General features: G+C 41.1%; 1 protein-coding gene across 10 annotated transcripts in view; it reads left to right on the forward strand.

Moving 5' to 3' along the window:
• The window catches only part of LOC124070381 (RNA-binding protein Musashi homolog 2), a 230565-nt gene that overhangs the window by 114489 nt on the left and 98250 nt on the right, over positions 1-17826 (forward strand). For all 10 annotated transcript variants that reach the window (XM_046410253.1, XM_046410252.1, XM_046410251.1 and 7 more), the window contains exon 7: positions 13787-13835. In XM_046410253.1, the coding sequence (XP_046266209.1) occupies positions 13787-13835 (49 nt within the window). The remainder of the gene's footprint in view (positions 1-13786; positions 13836-17826) is intronic.

Genomic DNA, 17826 nt, shown 5'->3' on the forward strand with positions numbered 1-17826 from the left:
GGCCTTGTGAAGAATATCTGCAACAGGGTTCACTAGCTGTCTATTGCCTGGGAAGGCACCTTTCAAGTGGTACCTTGCCAGGTGTTAAGACATCAGCACGTTATTTACATTATTCGCTAACTGTGCCCTTAATCGTACCAAAAGTCTACGCTAAATGCATTTGTAGACGGTTTGCCTTGCAGATGGGCTGATGCATGCTGAGTTAGTGTGAGCTGCTGGCGTCGCCTGTTGACACAGAGATCAGAGGGCTGTGAGAGATGGGGAGATGCTGTCGTGAGATGGCAGCAGGCAGGCAGCGCAAGGAGAGAGGAGAGACGAGACAAGACAAGGCTCCACTCTGGTTTGCAAGGAAGAGTTTTAGGTTGACGCTTCTTCCCCTAGCTGTTGTCATTTGCAGGCGTAGGTATCTGTTAAAGACAGAACAACAGCTGGAAAAATATAAGATGTGAGAGAATGTGATTGCCAGTGTGGTATGTGCCCTGTATGATCCTTGAATGTCTTGTTTTCAATGGACGTTAATGACTGTTCAGTTCGATTACCAGTAGCAGGATTGAAATATCAATCTTTCCCTGGTGGTCCGGTAGAATCTGGCCTCCATGTGGCTTCCAGACTCCCTGCTGGAGCCTGTGTGGGTGGCATTATTCGGACCAACTGGCGGCTGTCTGGATAGCTGTGATGGGTGTCGTGCTGGGGGCCTCCACACGGGGAGACCCTCATCTGCTCACAGTGTCACACCTCTCACCACTTTGCTCTCTCTATCTGACCCTGTCACCAAGGCAGAGAGTGACAGATAGAGGCACAGGGAAAGCGCACAAGAGACAGAGAGAGTGGGTGGCATATCCTTTTAGATACAGGCATAGCTGAAATCCTTGCTAAATAAAATCAAAGATAGCTGTCAGATGCTTTTACCGAGCACACTGCTTGAGAGCACGCAAATGGCACTATCAGTGAAGAAGTCAAAGGTCCATAGCTACTGGAGAACTGAAGTTGTCATTCATGTCTTTAAGCATACGGTGTAAGTGCCGGCAGTCTGTTTAACACACATAACTTGCTATCTGCTCTTACATGGATATACAATAAGTTGACTATGTTGTGACTAATGTCATTTTTCCATGTGACTTCACACAGGGTGATTTTTAACTCAGTTTTGCCTTGCTGGAGGTTCTTAGGGAGCAGTGAGTGGAAGTAGAGAGCATTGTGTTTGTGTCTTATCTACAGATGGCTTATGGTGGTCTTGTGTGGGTGACCGCATAGCATCTGTGTTCGAGTGTGCGCGCATCTACATATGTGTACTTGTGTTGTGTTGGGTGCTAATGACAGTTGGCATTTGGCCACTATCAGTGGATCGTTAATTAGTATTGAGAGGTTTGGGGAGAAGCGCAGTTTCCTCTCTATCTCACAAACAGATGTGTGTTTGATCTGCTAACCCAGCTTACACACACACACACACACACACACACACACACATGCCTTGTCCATCCATAGCAACTCTCAGGCATATGGAAATATCTATAAGCAAGTCCCACAGCGATATTGACAGCGATAGATCTCACCACAGAAAAACATCAGGACAAAAATATGGATTACAATGAAGTCTGCCTGCCAGCGAAAAGACATAAATCACAATAACAAAGACGCACTGTTAGTACAATAGGGACTTTTGTTTTTAAAAAAAGTTTTTAATCTTAAAGCAACTTGTGACTGTCAGATATTTCTTAAATGTGAAAAGAAAAATTGTTTCACCTTTCTTAGTTTTTGTAATGTATTTTCTTCTTATAGATTTGTTGTAGGTTTTGCAATCAGATTCTTACTCAGACAAACAAAAACTAAACGAGTAAAAATGCTTAAAATGTCCTGAATACACAGACAACACATACACATAGATGGATCAGCAATCTCTGAACGCTTTACATCAGAGCAAAGGAAAATATAAAAACAGCTCAAGAAGGACTTCACTGGGGAGGAAAAGGCGGTAATGAAAGACTTTCTGTTTATTTCTTAAAGCCAACCTTTTGCAAACCTCTACAATCTCACAGTGGAGTAAAAGATTTTTATAGCTCTCACTAATGTCAGAGCCTTTGTCTATTCAGTTAATTGTAGCATAGTTGTCCTGATGGAATTGCTCTGTGACCTTTAGTATTTTTATTTCTTCAGCCCTTATATTTGCTAAGTGATGGTATTCTGGCTGATTAGCACACCCTCGTCCCTCTAGACATTCACACATACACACACACACACACACACACACACTCTTACAAAACACAATGTATTCACTCCCAGAACCCCACTCGGATTGTTCTGCTTTATAACACTGGGAAAGGAGCATCAGTCAAGTATATTAGCTGGATCCTATTACTGTCACCAGATTGCCTCTGTGAGCCATCTTAAAGAGCCCCCAGACAAAACTTCCTGTCATGTTAATCCAAGCTTTAATAAATAGAGGGATGTGTAACCATATTCAAATAGGGTCTCCCGTATTTATGCTGACAAAGAGAGACGGGCTATCACCAAATGACAGATGAAAGTGTTTTGCATGAAAAGGAGGAAAAAAAAAAAAGTTTTTATCAGTGCTCATTCTCTCCCATTCTGGGAAGAAATGTCAAATTATTAAAATGCCCTTTAAAAAAAAAAGCTTAAGCCTAATCTAAGTAAAACACTGCAGGTATTAGGGATGGTGGCCATTGTGAGCAAAATGAATGCTATTCAACTCAAGCTAGCAGCTCATTTCATCCCTCTTGTTCACCCATTGATATCAAAGTACATAATACACACCTTGCCTCCTAAGAGAGATTTATGCTCGTCGAACCTGTTAACAGGAGAGCATACTGTCATTGAGCGCTTTCACAGATTCATGAATACAGAAACTCTGGTATTAGATTTTATTTTGTAGTTGGTTATTCAAAGGCATCGCGAGCTGTGTCATTTAGTAAAAGCACTGGCAGTCGCAAAGGTGCAGTGGGAGCCCTCTGCATCCCTGAGTAGTCTCAGCGCTAACAAAGAGAGCTGAGATGGACCTCTTCAATTCAAGGCCATTTCTTAGATTCACAGGTGAAAAAGAGCAAAGACACTAATGCTGTCACAGAGAATGGTATGCTCTCGTTCAGCCTAGGCTCACTTCTAGCTAGTCACTTCTTGACACTGTGAAGAAGAAAAACTGCAGGTAAGCCAGTATTTCACAGACACGTCTGTGTATTGTCATTTCATTAATAAGCTGATTGAATCTGAACATGCTTGTTCACCCCTGCCGCTGTGTGACTGAAATATTCCGTGTTTGCTGAAGCTGTGCGGGTTTCCTCATTGCCTCGGCACATGCTGGATTATTAGCAGGGATCTCTTTAGAATTACTGGGTGTGATGGAGCTATCAATGTCACCAGTATATTTCTTACATTGCATAATCAAATTGAAAACAGCATGCACTTAAGACCCTATCTTACAAGTAGACTAGTAATGTGTGAGTGCGTATTTTTGAATGCGAAAGACTTGATTATTATGAGTAACAGTGCAGAATAATAGAATAATTATTAGAATTGGTAAAGTGTAAGAACCATTAATATTGGTAATTAATTAATAGTAAATACTGAAATCACAGAGAAAAATAGCGAGCTTAGTGAACTAGTTTTAATATGTGGTCTGGTATTGCTTTCTTATTGATATTCTTTTCACCTGCCACCCTGCAGACAATTAAGTGAAGACTATAAGATGGATAGATGGATGGATGAGTGAGCCGGCGAACAAGGCAAAAACGTTTTGAGGCAGTTTTTCTGTGAATCACTGAGGCATATAACTGGCTCACCCACTACACTTATTTTCTGCATGTGGATTTTGAAAAGAGTTAAAAGTTGGAAAGTAATGAGTACTTTTTGAGAACTGAGTTAGCCAGTGAGGGGCAGGTAGCACAGTGAGTACAGTGAGCGAGCTGGTTTTGATTCTGTGTGCAAACAGTTTAGAATAGATTTTAACTGGCCTGCTTTATGCTCCAAAATGATTGGGATATGTATATAAGGAGGTTCTTGCAGAAAGTTTTAAGACTGAAATAATGCCAGCCAGATTTTAAAATCCATCAGGGAATTACTAGAAATTAATGACCTTACTGTAAGGGCAACGTTTCCAATAAGAAGTTGTGTACCTGACCGCCATGTTGGCTGTTTCAGTGTAATCCTTTTCTTCCTCTGCAACTTCCTCACACATTCAACTGATTTGCCCGTTTAAACAAACCTCTTCCCAGCCATCCCTTTCAACCTCTGCGCCATGTGTTCACACAGTCTGCCCAAACACTTTATAGTATCCTCTGACCTTTTTCTGTCCTCCAGTCAATGCTGCTTGCAGCTATATTTACATTACGGTGGAGGGAAGAAAGGGTGGATGATGTAAAACCTCTTCCGTGGGTGTGTGCATTTGTGTAAGTGTGCATGCGCCTACTAAAACAGAAATCTGATTGGCTTTCTACGAGGAAGGACATCATTTTAAATAAGTCCTCAATGTTAAACTGTTTGCTCTAGGGCTTAGGGATTGCTCACCTCTCCAAATACTATTTTAGCTTGAAAGCACAATATTTCCCAGCCTGAGCTTTCACATGGGAGAATGAGGAGGGCCTCGGTGCAGCAGTTTCATGGAGGTGGCTTGCAGGCATACTCCATTCTGACAGAATGAGGAGGCACTCTGCAAGAGTGTGGCGGAGAGGAAAGGGGCCCTATTAATAAAATGACTCCATAATGGGTAGTTCCCTGCAGCTTGGCAAAGGAAGACAGGCGGATTGATGGACGAGGCCAAGGCCTACTTCCTCAAGCATACTGAGCTCAACTGTGTGGACATGACTCTCTGAGGCCAAACACAAGGCCAGACCCCACAACATACTGAAGTCCCATTCATACAGGAAGGAAGAACCTTATAAATGCTTTTCTGTTTTGTGTAAAAAGGTCAAAGTCATAGATTTAAACGAGCAATACATCACATCCGAGCCTAGTTGAAAGCTGTCCTGAGATGGCTTTAATGCCATATGAGAGGTTTTTTTATATACAATTATTCAATTTGCTGTGTAACACAGATGGCTGATTTGGAGAATGAAACCAGACAGAATCTACCTTGTTATAATCTTACCTCAAAGTAAGAAATCGGTAAGGTAAACAAGACTCCCTGGGTGACAGTATTACATTTGTAGGATGCATAATTGGCATTACTTAAGAGTACAGCGGAGATAAGATTGGGTTGTTTACAAGAAAAGGGTGTGAAAATATGATTCATTTTTTAACTGCTTTTTTTGTTTTGAGAATGGGATGGGCAGGGCTAGAGATGTGCTAATAAAATATTGTTTTGCCACAACAGCATTGCATTCTGCCCTAACAACATAGCAGCCTCCTGAAGGCATCACTCCATCATCCTTTCATTACATTTCTTTGTAACAGTACATTGATTAGAGTGGCCTCAGCATGACTGCCTTTTTAATTGTGTATTTGCTGATCTGAGCTGCACAGAGCGCAGTGGTTGGATCTGTACTAACCATTTCAACAATGCTCCGAGGCATTCTCTGACACACAAAGTTCATTGTTAGAATATACATCAGTTTGTATCACCATAGCGACCTCCTTGGATGCTGAGCAGGGGACCTCATAAATATGTAATCCTGACAGATTTGAGGAATTGTCTTCCTCAAGTGTTCCTCTCAAGCCATTTTGTTAATGTCAACATGAAGGAAAGTTACTGGAATAAGTGTTGACATTCAGCCCATGGTGTATATCATTAATAATTACATACATGAGAATTTCTGTCAGATGACTGCTGAAAAACACTTGAATCACGTTTTTCTGTCACTCTCATTTTTCGGTAATTAGGTATAAAAAATAGATGAATTTTGAACGTGAACCCTCAAAGCTCATTATATTCGTGTTACCATACAGTGGGCTTCATTCACAGTGTAAACATATACAGTGCTATATGACTACGTCAAGACTTTCTGTCATTCCTCAAAGGTTTGATCATCCATAAAAAAAAAAAAAAAAAAATTAAAATCTTGTGTTACTTGCCTTGTTTCCTCTCTCTGTATAAAAATAATAGTTACAGACCTGTTGAAGAATCCAATTTTTGCAAGAAAAAACTATAAAACAGACACATTTACTGTAAAAAAAAAATTATATATATATATATATATATATATATATAAAGAGAAATGGGTAAGACAGAGCAGACAGCAGATAAGCACCTCTTCCCCCTACATCACTGTGTTTTTTCTGTGTGTGTGTGTGTGTGTGTGTGTGTATGTGTATGAGAGAGAGAGATGGTTGCACTCTAGCCGTGCATTTTTATCATTTCTGCTGAGGGTTGCCACTCATCCATTATAATAAGGAATATTCCTTTTGGGAAAGAGACGGGTTTTGTTCCAGATTAAATATAGCTGTCTTGGCCTCTGCTGTGGATCTGAAAAAAAAAAAAAAAAAAAAATCTCGTCCGCTTAAGAACAGTGTCCCTTTTGCCCCCTTGTGTAATTGCAAGAGCTTATAGGGAGTTAAAATTTTGCCCTCTGCTCCTCGTTAAACCACCACTTGTAAAAGCGCTCAAGCGTGGACGTAGCACATTGCAGCTCAACGTTCCCAGACAATGATATAGATTTCCTCTACAAAAGAACAATTGGAAGGGTTGTCACAAATTTGTCCATTGTCACTGGGTCGCTATCATTTCTCTGTTAATTGCCATCATTGTAATAGAATATTAGATGCTTTACACTGCAGTGGGAGTGTTGATGAAGGGGCCGCGCCAGCTGAGTTTTCTCCTTGGCCATGACCTATATCTGTCATACTGGTAATGATAATAATGATAATTTGATACTTCATCGATTGTTGTAGGGATTTTTTTTATTTACCCCCTTTACCCTATTCATTGTGAAGCTGTGGCTCAGGTTCAGCTCCAGACTGCTGCCCCTGCAGGGATTCATCCTCTTGCTCAGAGTCAGTTAAGGAAAATGTATGTTTGCGAAGAACGTGGCTCTTTAAACAATGTCATTTTTTTTTTTTACTTTTAGGTGTATCAGGATGGAAGTGGTAAAAAGTGGTTCAGCTGTTTTCATTCTGTCTCTTGAGGTTTGAGTTGAAACAGCAGAAATTCACATTTGTTAGATTCATCTGCCACTATTGAGGTGTTTGAACTTTTGTTTGTTTGTTTTTGTTTTTTTCAAACTAAAGACTGCTGTCCTACTTTTGGTCATTTTCTTTATGTCGATCCATTCACATATTTGGCAGTAAGGACGCTCCGATTGATCAGTCACCAATTTTATTATGCCACTAATAGCTAACAAATATAGTTGATCTGTGATCCCGTCGGCTGATACTGCTTCTGACTGGAGCTCCTTCATTTAGCAGGATTCCCCAAGCAATGGCTGCAGACAGCTTCCATATGTCCAGTTATTGGTTTTGTATATCATATTGAAGTCACATTTTGAAAGGAGAACGAGTCGACAATGAGCTGTTCTGCTTTATTTTTAGTTTGACCAAGTTTGAATGTTGAACCTTGATAAGTGTGACTCTTTCTATGCACTGATTGAAGTTAATGTTATACATATACACCAGTTATGCAATAGAAAATCTGAGCTAAACTGAGTTATTATGATGTTGTCATTTCAGTTGGACTAAGCCTCTTCCTTCTTTGTCGCTATTCAGCAAGTGATCAGAGGAGTTCAGAATATGAAAAAGAGTAAACAATGCTGACCTGACTTTGTTAATATTGTTACAAAGTACAATATTAACACTGTCATTTAGCTGCTAAGGGGGTTAAAGCTGTTAAAACTCAGGACCAGACTAGGCTAGCTGGACTAACTAGACCAGACAGCCAACAAACCACTCATATTGAAGGAGTAAAGCACTAACTGGTTACTAGCTAGCTTTCAGTATTTCATCTCATACTGGTGATCCGTGTGCACACCTTTAATTCAATTCCTATAAACAGACAGAGGCACCACTTACTGACACGACCAGGTACTATGCTTAAACCGCTGTTTACATTGCAAACCGTCAAACTGTCCTTCATCTTTTACGTTTTGTATTTTTGACTGGTAAAATTGTCAATTAATCAGTTAATGCTTGACCCTTGACACCCCTGCAGTTCCTGTCATTTTGCATAGCTGCATTTTAGATTAAAGCAATTCATACAGCACCAGAGTTATCAAGTTATTTTTCTACTCAAGGTATTAATACCAGAATTTGTTTAAGCTGAAGTAGTCACATACTGACAAAAGTAGTTTGTAAGCTTTTCCAAATGATCTGCTCTTTTGAGCATCACCTGGTAAAGCCATGCAAATAGCACAGACCGTGCCTTAGTGTTGGCAGTGTGAGCACAAATCCCAGTAATCCTTAACACCAAAACTGACACCAAAATTGCCTCGTAACCACAAGCACAGTGTAATTCTTTCCACTTAAGTAAAAGTGAGGTTCACAGCAAATGTAATGGATGAAGGTAAGATATAAACCTCTGTGCATCCAATACAAGCAGCACATAGCCCCACCGAATGACAGCACTAAAACAGAGTCCAGATCCTCAACAAAGATGGGTCCCAGGTCACTGTCTGTGGCTGTGGTCACCGTTCTTTTGGTATCAGATATGATCTATATCAGTGTCACCCCCAAATTGCTGGAAAGCTCCTTTGGTAGCCTTCAGCCGTGAGCGGAATGTAAATGTGCATTTGACACCTCTAAATCGCTGTCATAATTCATTTCCAGAGCTCTTAAATCTCTCCCTGTCACCTGGCACCTCTGCTGTTTTCCTGTCCAAAAACAGAGCACATTAGCCTTTATTGATGCCTTTGTCCTTTGATACATAATTCATCATTCAACAACCTTTTTTTTGAACCATCATGTACTTTTTTGAGGTTGTTCAAACATATGGATTGATACAGACAGGGAGCTTGCACCTGATGTGAAGTCAGGTCCCTTGCAATATGACAGGAACAGGGTTAGTCAGGGTTTTTTTGAGTGACGTGGAGCGTCGCTCCTAAGTTGACTGACCACATGTAGTTTTCCTGCACTTGAATCTATCTACATCACTTGTGAAGCTCACGTTTCCTAGTTCTGATCAAGTTTGCACTCCTAATTCCAGGAACGTGTACCTTGCAGCAGAATGAGATCAGACAGGGACATCCAATATGCTGAGGTTTATGCACTGTTACAGGATTTTTCAGAGTTATCTGACATAGGCCACCCAGCTCCACTTCTTTCAAATGTAGTCATCATGTACACCACAAACAGCCTTATATATATTCAATGAGTCATCTGTTGGGACACGTCGCCATTTAAAAATGGTTTCAAATCAAATTAATTGTTATATCTTTTTTAATATTTTTAACAGTTCAATAACTTAGGTCTATTACTTCAAGTGGAGCTGATGTTGTATTTCACAAACAAACACGAGGAAAACCAGGACTGAGATCAATCACTGTTATCTTTCTTTTAGAAAAGAAAATAACAAAAACTCCCAGTTTGCAAAATTGAGTGCAGTCTGTAATCCTTCCAAAGCTGCATTACATACTGCAGGAACTCTCCTAATTTATCAAAAATAGTACCTTTTATAGAGACAGCTACTCAAGAGCTAAAGCCATCACTCTCTCTAATGTAAGGTTTATTAGCATGAATTGATACCTTTACAACCAAACGGAAATATGTGTATTCAAAGACAACCTGAAGTAATAGCATGTCTAAAACTTACTCATTCTTCTCAGACTCTTTCACTCCCTTCCCAGCCCACCCACTTCCACACATTCACTACCTGCCAGTACAGAGGAGTTTAAATTGGTACTGCAGCTGCCACTGTTACTACTATTACTGCTGCTGCCATTGCTACCGTCATGACATTAGGACCGCACTTTTCCAGCGAGCATTAGTACACATTTAAACGTGGAAAATTGCCTGTCATTTAATTTCGTGAGTGCGTTTGGCATAAAAGAGTTCTGCAAAATTACTAAATGCATTTTTTAAAAAAAAGTTTTAGACTTTTTGCACCTTGTAGAAGAGTGAGATATTAAAAAAATAATAAGAGCATACCAGTTACCAGCTGAAATGTTACCTGGTGGTATTTGTTCCAAATTGTTTTTACTGAGTCCACAACTTTCCCAGTCTTTTGTTGCTTCTATCTTTGAAACATGTTGCTGGCGTCAAATTCAGGATGAGCGTATACTATACAAAACTCTGTGTTACTCCATTCAGTAGAATGGATGTGTTACAGAGCATCCCAACTTTTTTGGGATGGGGATTATAGTTACAGAGCTGCCCGGACGTCTTCCTCCCCCCTCCCCAACTGTCTTCCAGTCATCTTCTTCTTTTAAGTGGTCATGGACTGTTCCAGTGCATATACCACAGTGAAACAGACTTTTGCTCTTTTCTTCATTGTCACAAAAGGCCAGGCACTTCACTGGAGTTCCCATTCCCCTTTTACATAGTGATAAGACAGCCATTATCCTTTGAACCTTTCTTTTCACTGAGCCAGGAGAAAAGGAAGAGTGAAAGAGAAGGAGGAGGAGGACAGAGAAAGATTTCTTCCCTGAGGTGAGCCTGGCCTCACCTCTGTGTGGCGGGCTTTTTTGTGAGCAGTGAAGAGGTCCTTAACCTTCTATCAGATGGAGGCACACAGTTGTGTTCTGCTTGAATAACTACATTGAAAAGCCCTGAAGCACGGGAGATGGTTCTATAGACTCTGCAAGTGGCAGAGAGAGAGAAGGAGAGACTGAGAGTGAGAGAGAGGGCAGACTGTATTGTATGACCTGCTGGAGTGTGACTCTCACATGATGTGCGCATTCTTTGTTAAAGTGCCCATCAGTGCTTCACTGTGAATCTGTGTTCTTTTTTTGTATGGATCTCACTGACAGGATGGCCCTCCTCTAATAATGTCACAACAACACAGTTCACACATTTATACAATACACTTCCTTTAATAGACCTCACTTCATTTTACAAAGTAACAGTCTTTCTGCTGTCTGTCTGTAAATGGCTTTACAGCAGCAATACCATCAGTTTCAGAGTACAGATATTTGAATGCCATGTTGCACGAAGGCCTCAGGGAGCTTGATGGCCGATGATGCTGTGGGGCCATTTTTATATTTCAAGGCATTCAGATTTTATGTCAGTATCAAGCGCTGACTTGTTCTCCTTTACAACATTAACAAATTCAATTAAATTATAGTAGTTAGTTAATAAATTACCTTACAAATCAAACTAAATCAATACAAAAGTCCTAAATAGTGTTATATTGTGTCCATTACATTTGCAGGCACTCATGGGTATCGTTTTAGTTTCTGATGAGTCATAATAGTTGTGTTTGATGGAAAAACACAAAATTCTCTAGTAGCCATTTTGTCTACACTTCCTCTGCTGGTCCTGTTTCACTATTATTGATATTAGATGATGAGGTCAAAAGCTATAAATTTCTGTCTCCCATGTAAATGATCACAGGCTGTCAACTCTGCTTGTCAAGTTAAACGTTTACCGTATTTGGTAAACATGCCATTTAATCTTTGCTCTGCGGTGGAGCTTTCACACTGTCAGACGTGGAGACATTATAAACAGTTTCTGGTGTTCTGAGCAGAATTTCAGGAAGAAAGAAAAACAAAAAACAAAACAAAGATTTGAAAAGTTTTCTCACATTTGATTCCAGCACGGCACATTTATCTGCTCAGGTACTTTATGTGACAATAAAGTTATTGCACAGCAGAAAAAAAAAAAACAATCTCGAAGTAACTCTGTGTTCTTCAAACTCAGGCAATGAAATCACAACACAGTGCACTACAAATTCCAGTTATCCCTCTACGTCTCACTTTAATGTGGTTTTCATTAGATCGCCTGGCATGAGACACAGGTTAGCTTACGTGACATTATAAATGTGTGTTTATAAAACTGTCGCTGCAGGTGATATTGCTTGGCAGCTGTGTATTTGTACACTACTTTTCTTTGTTTTCCCACCACATCACATTGTTCATAGACACGGCAAACATCATTATTTTTTGCCGCAGTTCTTGTGTTGGTGCGTTGTGTCAACAGAGGAAACACTTAATGACTTTGTTAGTGGTTGGACAGAAATGAAAGCTATAGTTCCACAGTAGTGGTTATATGCACAATTAACAGTTGATTTGGATTTAATCTTCCGCTCAGAGCAGGACTTTATAAGCCTTACATGCATGCGTCTGAAGGCTCTGTTTCCTCGCCCACTCCCTCTGTGTCACCCAGTGTGAAATGGGTGAAATGTGTTAAATGTATGTACAACCTCGATTGCAAAAACGTTGGAATGCTTTCTAAACGTAAAGAGAATCTGATCATTTGCTCATCCTTTTCACATTTATCTTTTTTTTAAAACAATACAATGATAATAAAGTGAATGTTTTTCCAAACCAACTTCATTGATTTTTGTAAATATGTGCTTATTTTCAATTTGATGCCAGCATAATGTTGCAAATGAGTTGGGATAATAAAAGTTGCATACAGCTCACCTGATTTCGCTTGTTTGGAGCATTCCACAGGTAGACAGACTCATTGGTAACAGGTGTTCACAAGCAGGGATGTGGCGAGGTTCACCACGGCGAAACACGGGACTGTAAAAAGGATGTTACCATATGAGCTTGGGAACACTTCATAAAACCATTGTTGGTAAACACAGTTCATTTGCAGATGTCCCAACTTTTTGGGGATCGAGGGTTGTAGGCCGTATTATATTTTTGCAATTTGGAAGTTTTTTTGGGAGGTGCAAAAAAGTGCCTGTGAGCCGCATGTGGCCTGTGAGCCGTACAGTGAGTAACCGGGTCCTACAAGCTGTGCCAACGTCTTGTGTGCCAAATGTGTGGCAAGAGGGTGGCATGAACAGTGTGCCAGTGCTGGTCTGCCAGGCTGCCAGGCACTTCTCTTTATCCAATCAGACAGTTCGGCTTGAGTGAAACCCCTTTTCTTGTCTCTTCCCATCTCCTCCCAAAGCTTTGTCACCCTACCATGAAAAACACAGACGCACGCTTGTGCGCACATATTTCCCCCTGCACAGCACCGATCCTCCCCGGTACACTGTTACACTTACCTAGAGACCATAACCAGGGAGGGAGTGGTGCCGAGTCTTCCCTCTTTTGTTTGGCTGCTGCTGCTCTCTAACCCTCTTTTTTATTATTATTTTTTTTATGTTTCTCCCAAGACAAAATCACATACTAAATGAGCATGCCTCACTCTGTTTTTTAAGCATTTGTTCAGAAAGCAGACTGCGTCTAGAGATCCGTTTCTCAGGGATGTGTGAAGAAAAAATGCTGTCTGTCTGTGTGTGGCTTTATTGGACATGATGAGGGATGATATTATGGTGGATGCTGCTGCCGCTGCGGCTGTGAGATGAGGAAGGATCCCATTTGTCTCACACTCGCTTAGCGTAATGTGTCTATCTGTCACCCTCCACAAGACCGGACATTGGTGTTCATCAAAATAAACATATTGTCCGCACATTTCTCCGTATTTTTTTTTTTTTACCGCTTGTCATTATCGTTAATTTTCACTCCTGCTGCCACTTTTCACTCACATCTTTGCCACATCTTATCCAAATTCTTACATCATTGAAAATTGCAAGCTACAGACACAAAAGGAAGTGGTAACCTGACAATAATCTTTTGACCGCAGAATTATTATGTAGGAGAGAGGTGCTTAGAAAGAAATGAGTGTAAAGCAGTGAGAATATATATTTTAAGAGTAATTACAGTGAGTAGAGTGAGATGTGATTCAGGGGGGAGAGGGTGACGTGACGTATTTGCCAAGAAGATTAAGCTAATTTCAGTACTTTTCTTGTGTCTTCCAGGTTGATGATGCCATGCTTATGTTTGATAAGACTACTAACAGACATAGAGGTAAGTGCACAGCGTCTGCTCTCTTTCCTCCCATTTTTTTTGTAGTCTTTCTGAAAGGTGAGAAAATAGTCATTTTATGTTCTTTCCCCATGAGATAACACAGAACAGTTCCAATCTTGCATGATATTAGGTGTAGCGTCTGTTCAACAATGGGAGCGTGTCAAAGTAATCAATAAGCTGGTACGGTGTTTGGAATGTTTGAGCATTGAATGGTGTGTGTGTGTGTGTGTGTGTGTGTGTAATGATGCTGGTGTGAGTGTTTCAGAGAGGTGCTTAAAGGGTGTAAAGATTGTGAGATGGTGGGTGCTGTGCAGTCAGATAACAGCATCAGATAAGGCCCAGGAGAAGCACTGACTTTATCGCTATCTCTCATCAGCTCCTTATCTTAGATGAGGGGACATTTCTCTCTCATGCAGAGGACTTTCCAAAGACAGGTTTCCTCCCTGCACCACAATGCGGTGTTGTGCATTTAAGCCCAGCCGCGCTCTTGTGGGCCCGACTTGACTGCCAGCAAGCACACACACGGGGCTGTCACCTCACCCGGAGCCCCGTGCAGTGGCTGTTATTGGCTATGAATCCTCACGTAGGTACGTTAAAGGAACTTTTAGGAGACAGAATGTGCCCCGGCTGTGCATGTGCGTGCATGTAGCGTTGTGTGCGTGAGTCGTCGACAGGCAGTGACAGGTAGTTCTGCGAGAAAAAGGAGCAGACACTTCTCTGTTTGTCACACCAGTCAGCTCACTTGTAGGCAAAGCCGGCATCACACCGCCTCACTGAACTGGGCTGAGCACTGTTTTGCCATATAGTAAACGTCTGCTTGCAGTGAGCGACTCATCCTCTCAAACTGTATAAATGTTTAAGTGCAGTTGGGTTGGATCGAAAGCTGTATTGTCTTTTTTTTTTTTTTTTCTGTGCAAACTCTCTCTGTATCTGTTTGTGTGTGTGTACTTTGTGCAGACGAACTCTTTGAGTCTGGTAAACAGTTTCTAAGTGTGGAACATGTGAACTATAGTGGAAGTGATCTATGGCTTTGAGGGGATTTTGATCTGTAGTGACAGAACCCAGTGTGAGGTCTGCTTTGAGACGAAGGCTTTTTCCTCTCTCTCTCTCTCTCCCTCTCCCTCCTGTCTGCTGCACAGCCAGTCCTCTGTGAGAGGGGATGGGCGCCACGCTCAGGGAGTGCGTTAGGCATTTGCCTTTGGGCAGCAAAATGCCCTTCAAATGAAGACAATGATGGAGAAACAGCCTCCTTGGCAATTTTTCTGATGACAGCGGACGTATTTATATTGAGTGTGACACTGAGGCAGGAGGCAGGTGCAGTGCTTCCTGCAGTCGCTCTTTCTCCTAACTAGCGTTTTGATACTTTGTTCCAGTCGGAATTTGAAACAGTGCATATTTGCTGCTTTCATCTTAAAATCACAACAGGTCTTCCGGATGAATTGCATAGAATATTACAGGCCCATAAGAAAATCTGAATAATTCATCGGATCCATTGGTGTGATTGTGTAATATTAATGGCTCAGCTGCCCCGTGACCACAAAGGAAAGGACATTGAATATATTATCAGTGAAACCAGTGCCTGGCCCCACTTTACCACTGCCTACAGATCCAATGATGAGCATCTGGCAGCCTGCAGTCCAAATCAATTTCCCACCTGTGTTCATTTTTATCTTACAGATTGAATCATGAAAAAATAATTCCAGATTTTTCTGCAGCACTCCAATAGATAAAAATAACACATTCTTTATTTAACAGTCCGAGTGTTACACAATTCAGTTCTTCTTAAACCATGATGCCTATTCCACAATTGCACGCCGTGAAAATAACAGTTCACTTGTAAAGCGGGAAAGAGCATTTTTCTTACAACTAATGCCATTTCTCTTTTTTTCTTTTTAATCTTTAATGCTGTCATACTTGCAATACAGACGCACTGTACTTTACAAGTGTGATGTCTGACTTAGAAACGCATCACAACCAAACTAAAAATCTGCTCAGACCCAAACCCTAAAGCACAACAGCAGCCTAAAAGTCTTTTATTAAAAAAAATATAAATAAATAAAAGAGGGTGATGTTAGTAGCTATTTTCTGCTGAGACAAAACAAGGAGAAAGGAAGCAAATGTCCCCGAAGTCAGTAAGCATCTTTATATTTACTTGAGCGTGTGTGGGGTAAAAATAATACTTTTGTTTCTACAAGCAAATTAAATACACTGTAGAGAAGAGCCGGCGTACTTACAGTATATTACAGAGGTGTGTAAAATTATTCCTTCCAAGAAGAAATTGGTGGGTATCAAAGGTAAAATTCACAGCAGCACAACATGAGCTCTTGTTAGGCCTGCTGTGACACACTATGACTTCACCTCACCTCATTTCAGTGCCTTTTTATTTTTCACATTAAGCTTTTTTTAAGGCAGAGGCTGCATTGTATATTAGTATAATGCATTGTATTTTGTTTGGGGGAGGTTATTGTGTGTGAGATGCATGATCGACACTTGATTGTAAGTGTGTTTTCTTTGGGGCTGTGTTGAATTGGATAGAGGACAAACGTCACACTCCACTAGTAGCAGCATTGTCCTTCAGACGGTCCCTGCGAGGCTGGCGAAACGACAGCCAGAGGAGACATTCTCTACCCTTCTCGTTTCCTCTGTACTTTCTCTTTTTTTTTTTACTCTCTATCTCTCCCAGTCATTCAGTCTGATTCTTTCTTCTTTTTCTTTTCTCACTATTTCTGTCCCCACGCCATCTCCCCTCCCCTGCCTGTCTTCGCCATCTCTCCATTTCCTTCGTCTTTCTCTCTCTGTCTCTCCTGCTAGAGGACACTCGGTGTAAGCAAAGCTCCTCACAAAGGCACACGCTGCACACCATCTCCTTGGCATTTAAAGGAGTAGAATACGGCCAATTGTGTTGGAAATTGAACTCTCTAAAGCCTGCCTTCCCACTGCAGCAGTTCATTGTGGGTGAGTTCAGTGTCTTTGGTGAGCAGCTTGGGCTGTCCAGAGGTTGATGCCAGAGGGCGCCTATTGTTCCATGCTTCACTGCAGTGTCCCCACCACCCCACCTCCCCTCAACCTTCCCTTCTTCTCCTGACACTCATTTTGTGACAGAAAAGAGAAAAATCAGAAATGTGTATTTCACATGTATTTTCTTTTTTTTTTTTTTCTTTAATTTCTGGATGGTTTATTCAGCAGTGCAGGAGGTCCAAAAAACGCTAAAGCTGTGTTCTGAAGTCAAAGCCATGAGCACAGCAGTCACACACTGCACATCAGTCGTCATTCCCACCACCCTCAACATGACTTCACATTCCACCCTCTGGATGACAGGGCGAGGTATACGGGTGGGAAATAAAAGCTTTTGGAATAGCCCTGACTCAAAATCATTCTGTCATCCGTTGCCTACTTCCCATCCCGCAGGCTGACATTTTATCTATGATCTAAGATGTGATTTTACTGTCAAACACAATTGGAGAGTTGAGAGAGGTGAGAGAAATGGCATCTCTTGGAGGAGGAGTTGGAGGCTGTGATGAAAGAGTGGCAACTATCAGTATCCACATTGGGGTTTTCAGTTGTAAGTAAAAAGGTACAGTAGATGATGGATGATTCTTTCTTACTACTCATCCCTAATTAAATGTTACTTTAATGAGCCGTAATGAGCCCTCCTTTTTCACCACGTTTGCCACCCTCTTCATCAACGCTTCCCTCTGTAGCATAATTCAATGCACACATTCCATGCAGGACCTTTTCAAGGGGAAATATATATAGTATGGATATGCACTCTGATTTGATTGTTCACGAGTAGCTTCTCAGCATCACGTCTAATCCACACGAATCCAAGGAAGATAAGTATATACAATGCAAATTAGTGCATTGCAGTCCCAATGCTAAATTACAGTCATACAATGATAAGTAGCTGATTAATTGGGTCAAAACTGCATGCCACAGTGGTTGTTTGATTCACGTTCTGGAAAAAAATCTCTGCTGCATCACCCTAAGCCCT

The sequence above is a fragment of the Scatophagus argus genome, chromosome 14, assembly GCF_020382885.2.
Source record: "Scatophagus argus isolate fScaArg1 chromosome 14, fScaArg1.pri, whole genome shotgun sequence".
Taxonomy (NCBI): Eukaryota; Metazoa; Chordata; class Actinopteri; family Scatophagidae; genus Scatophagus; species Scatophagus argus.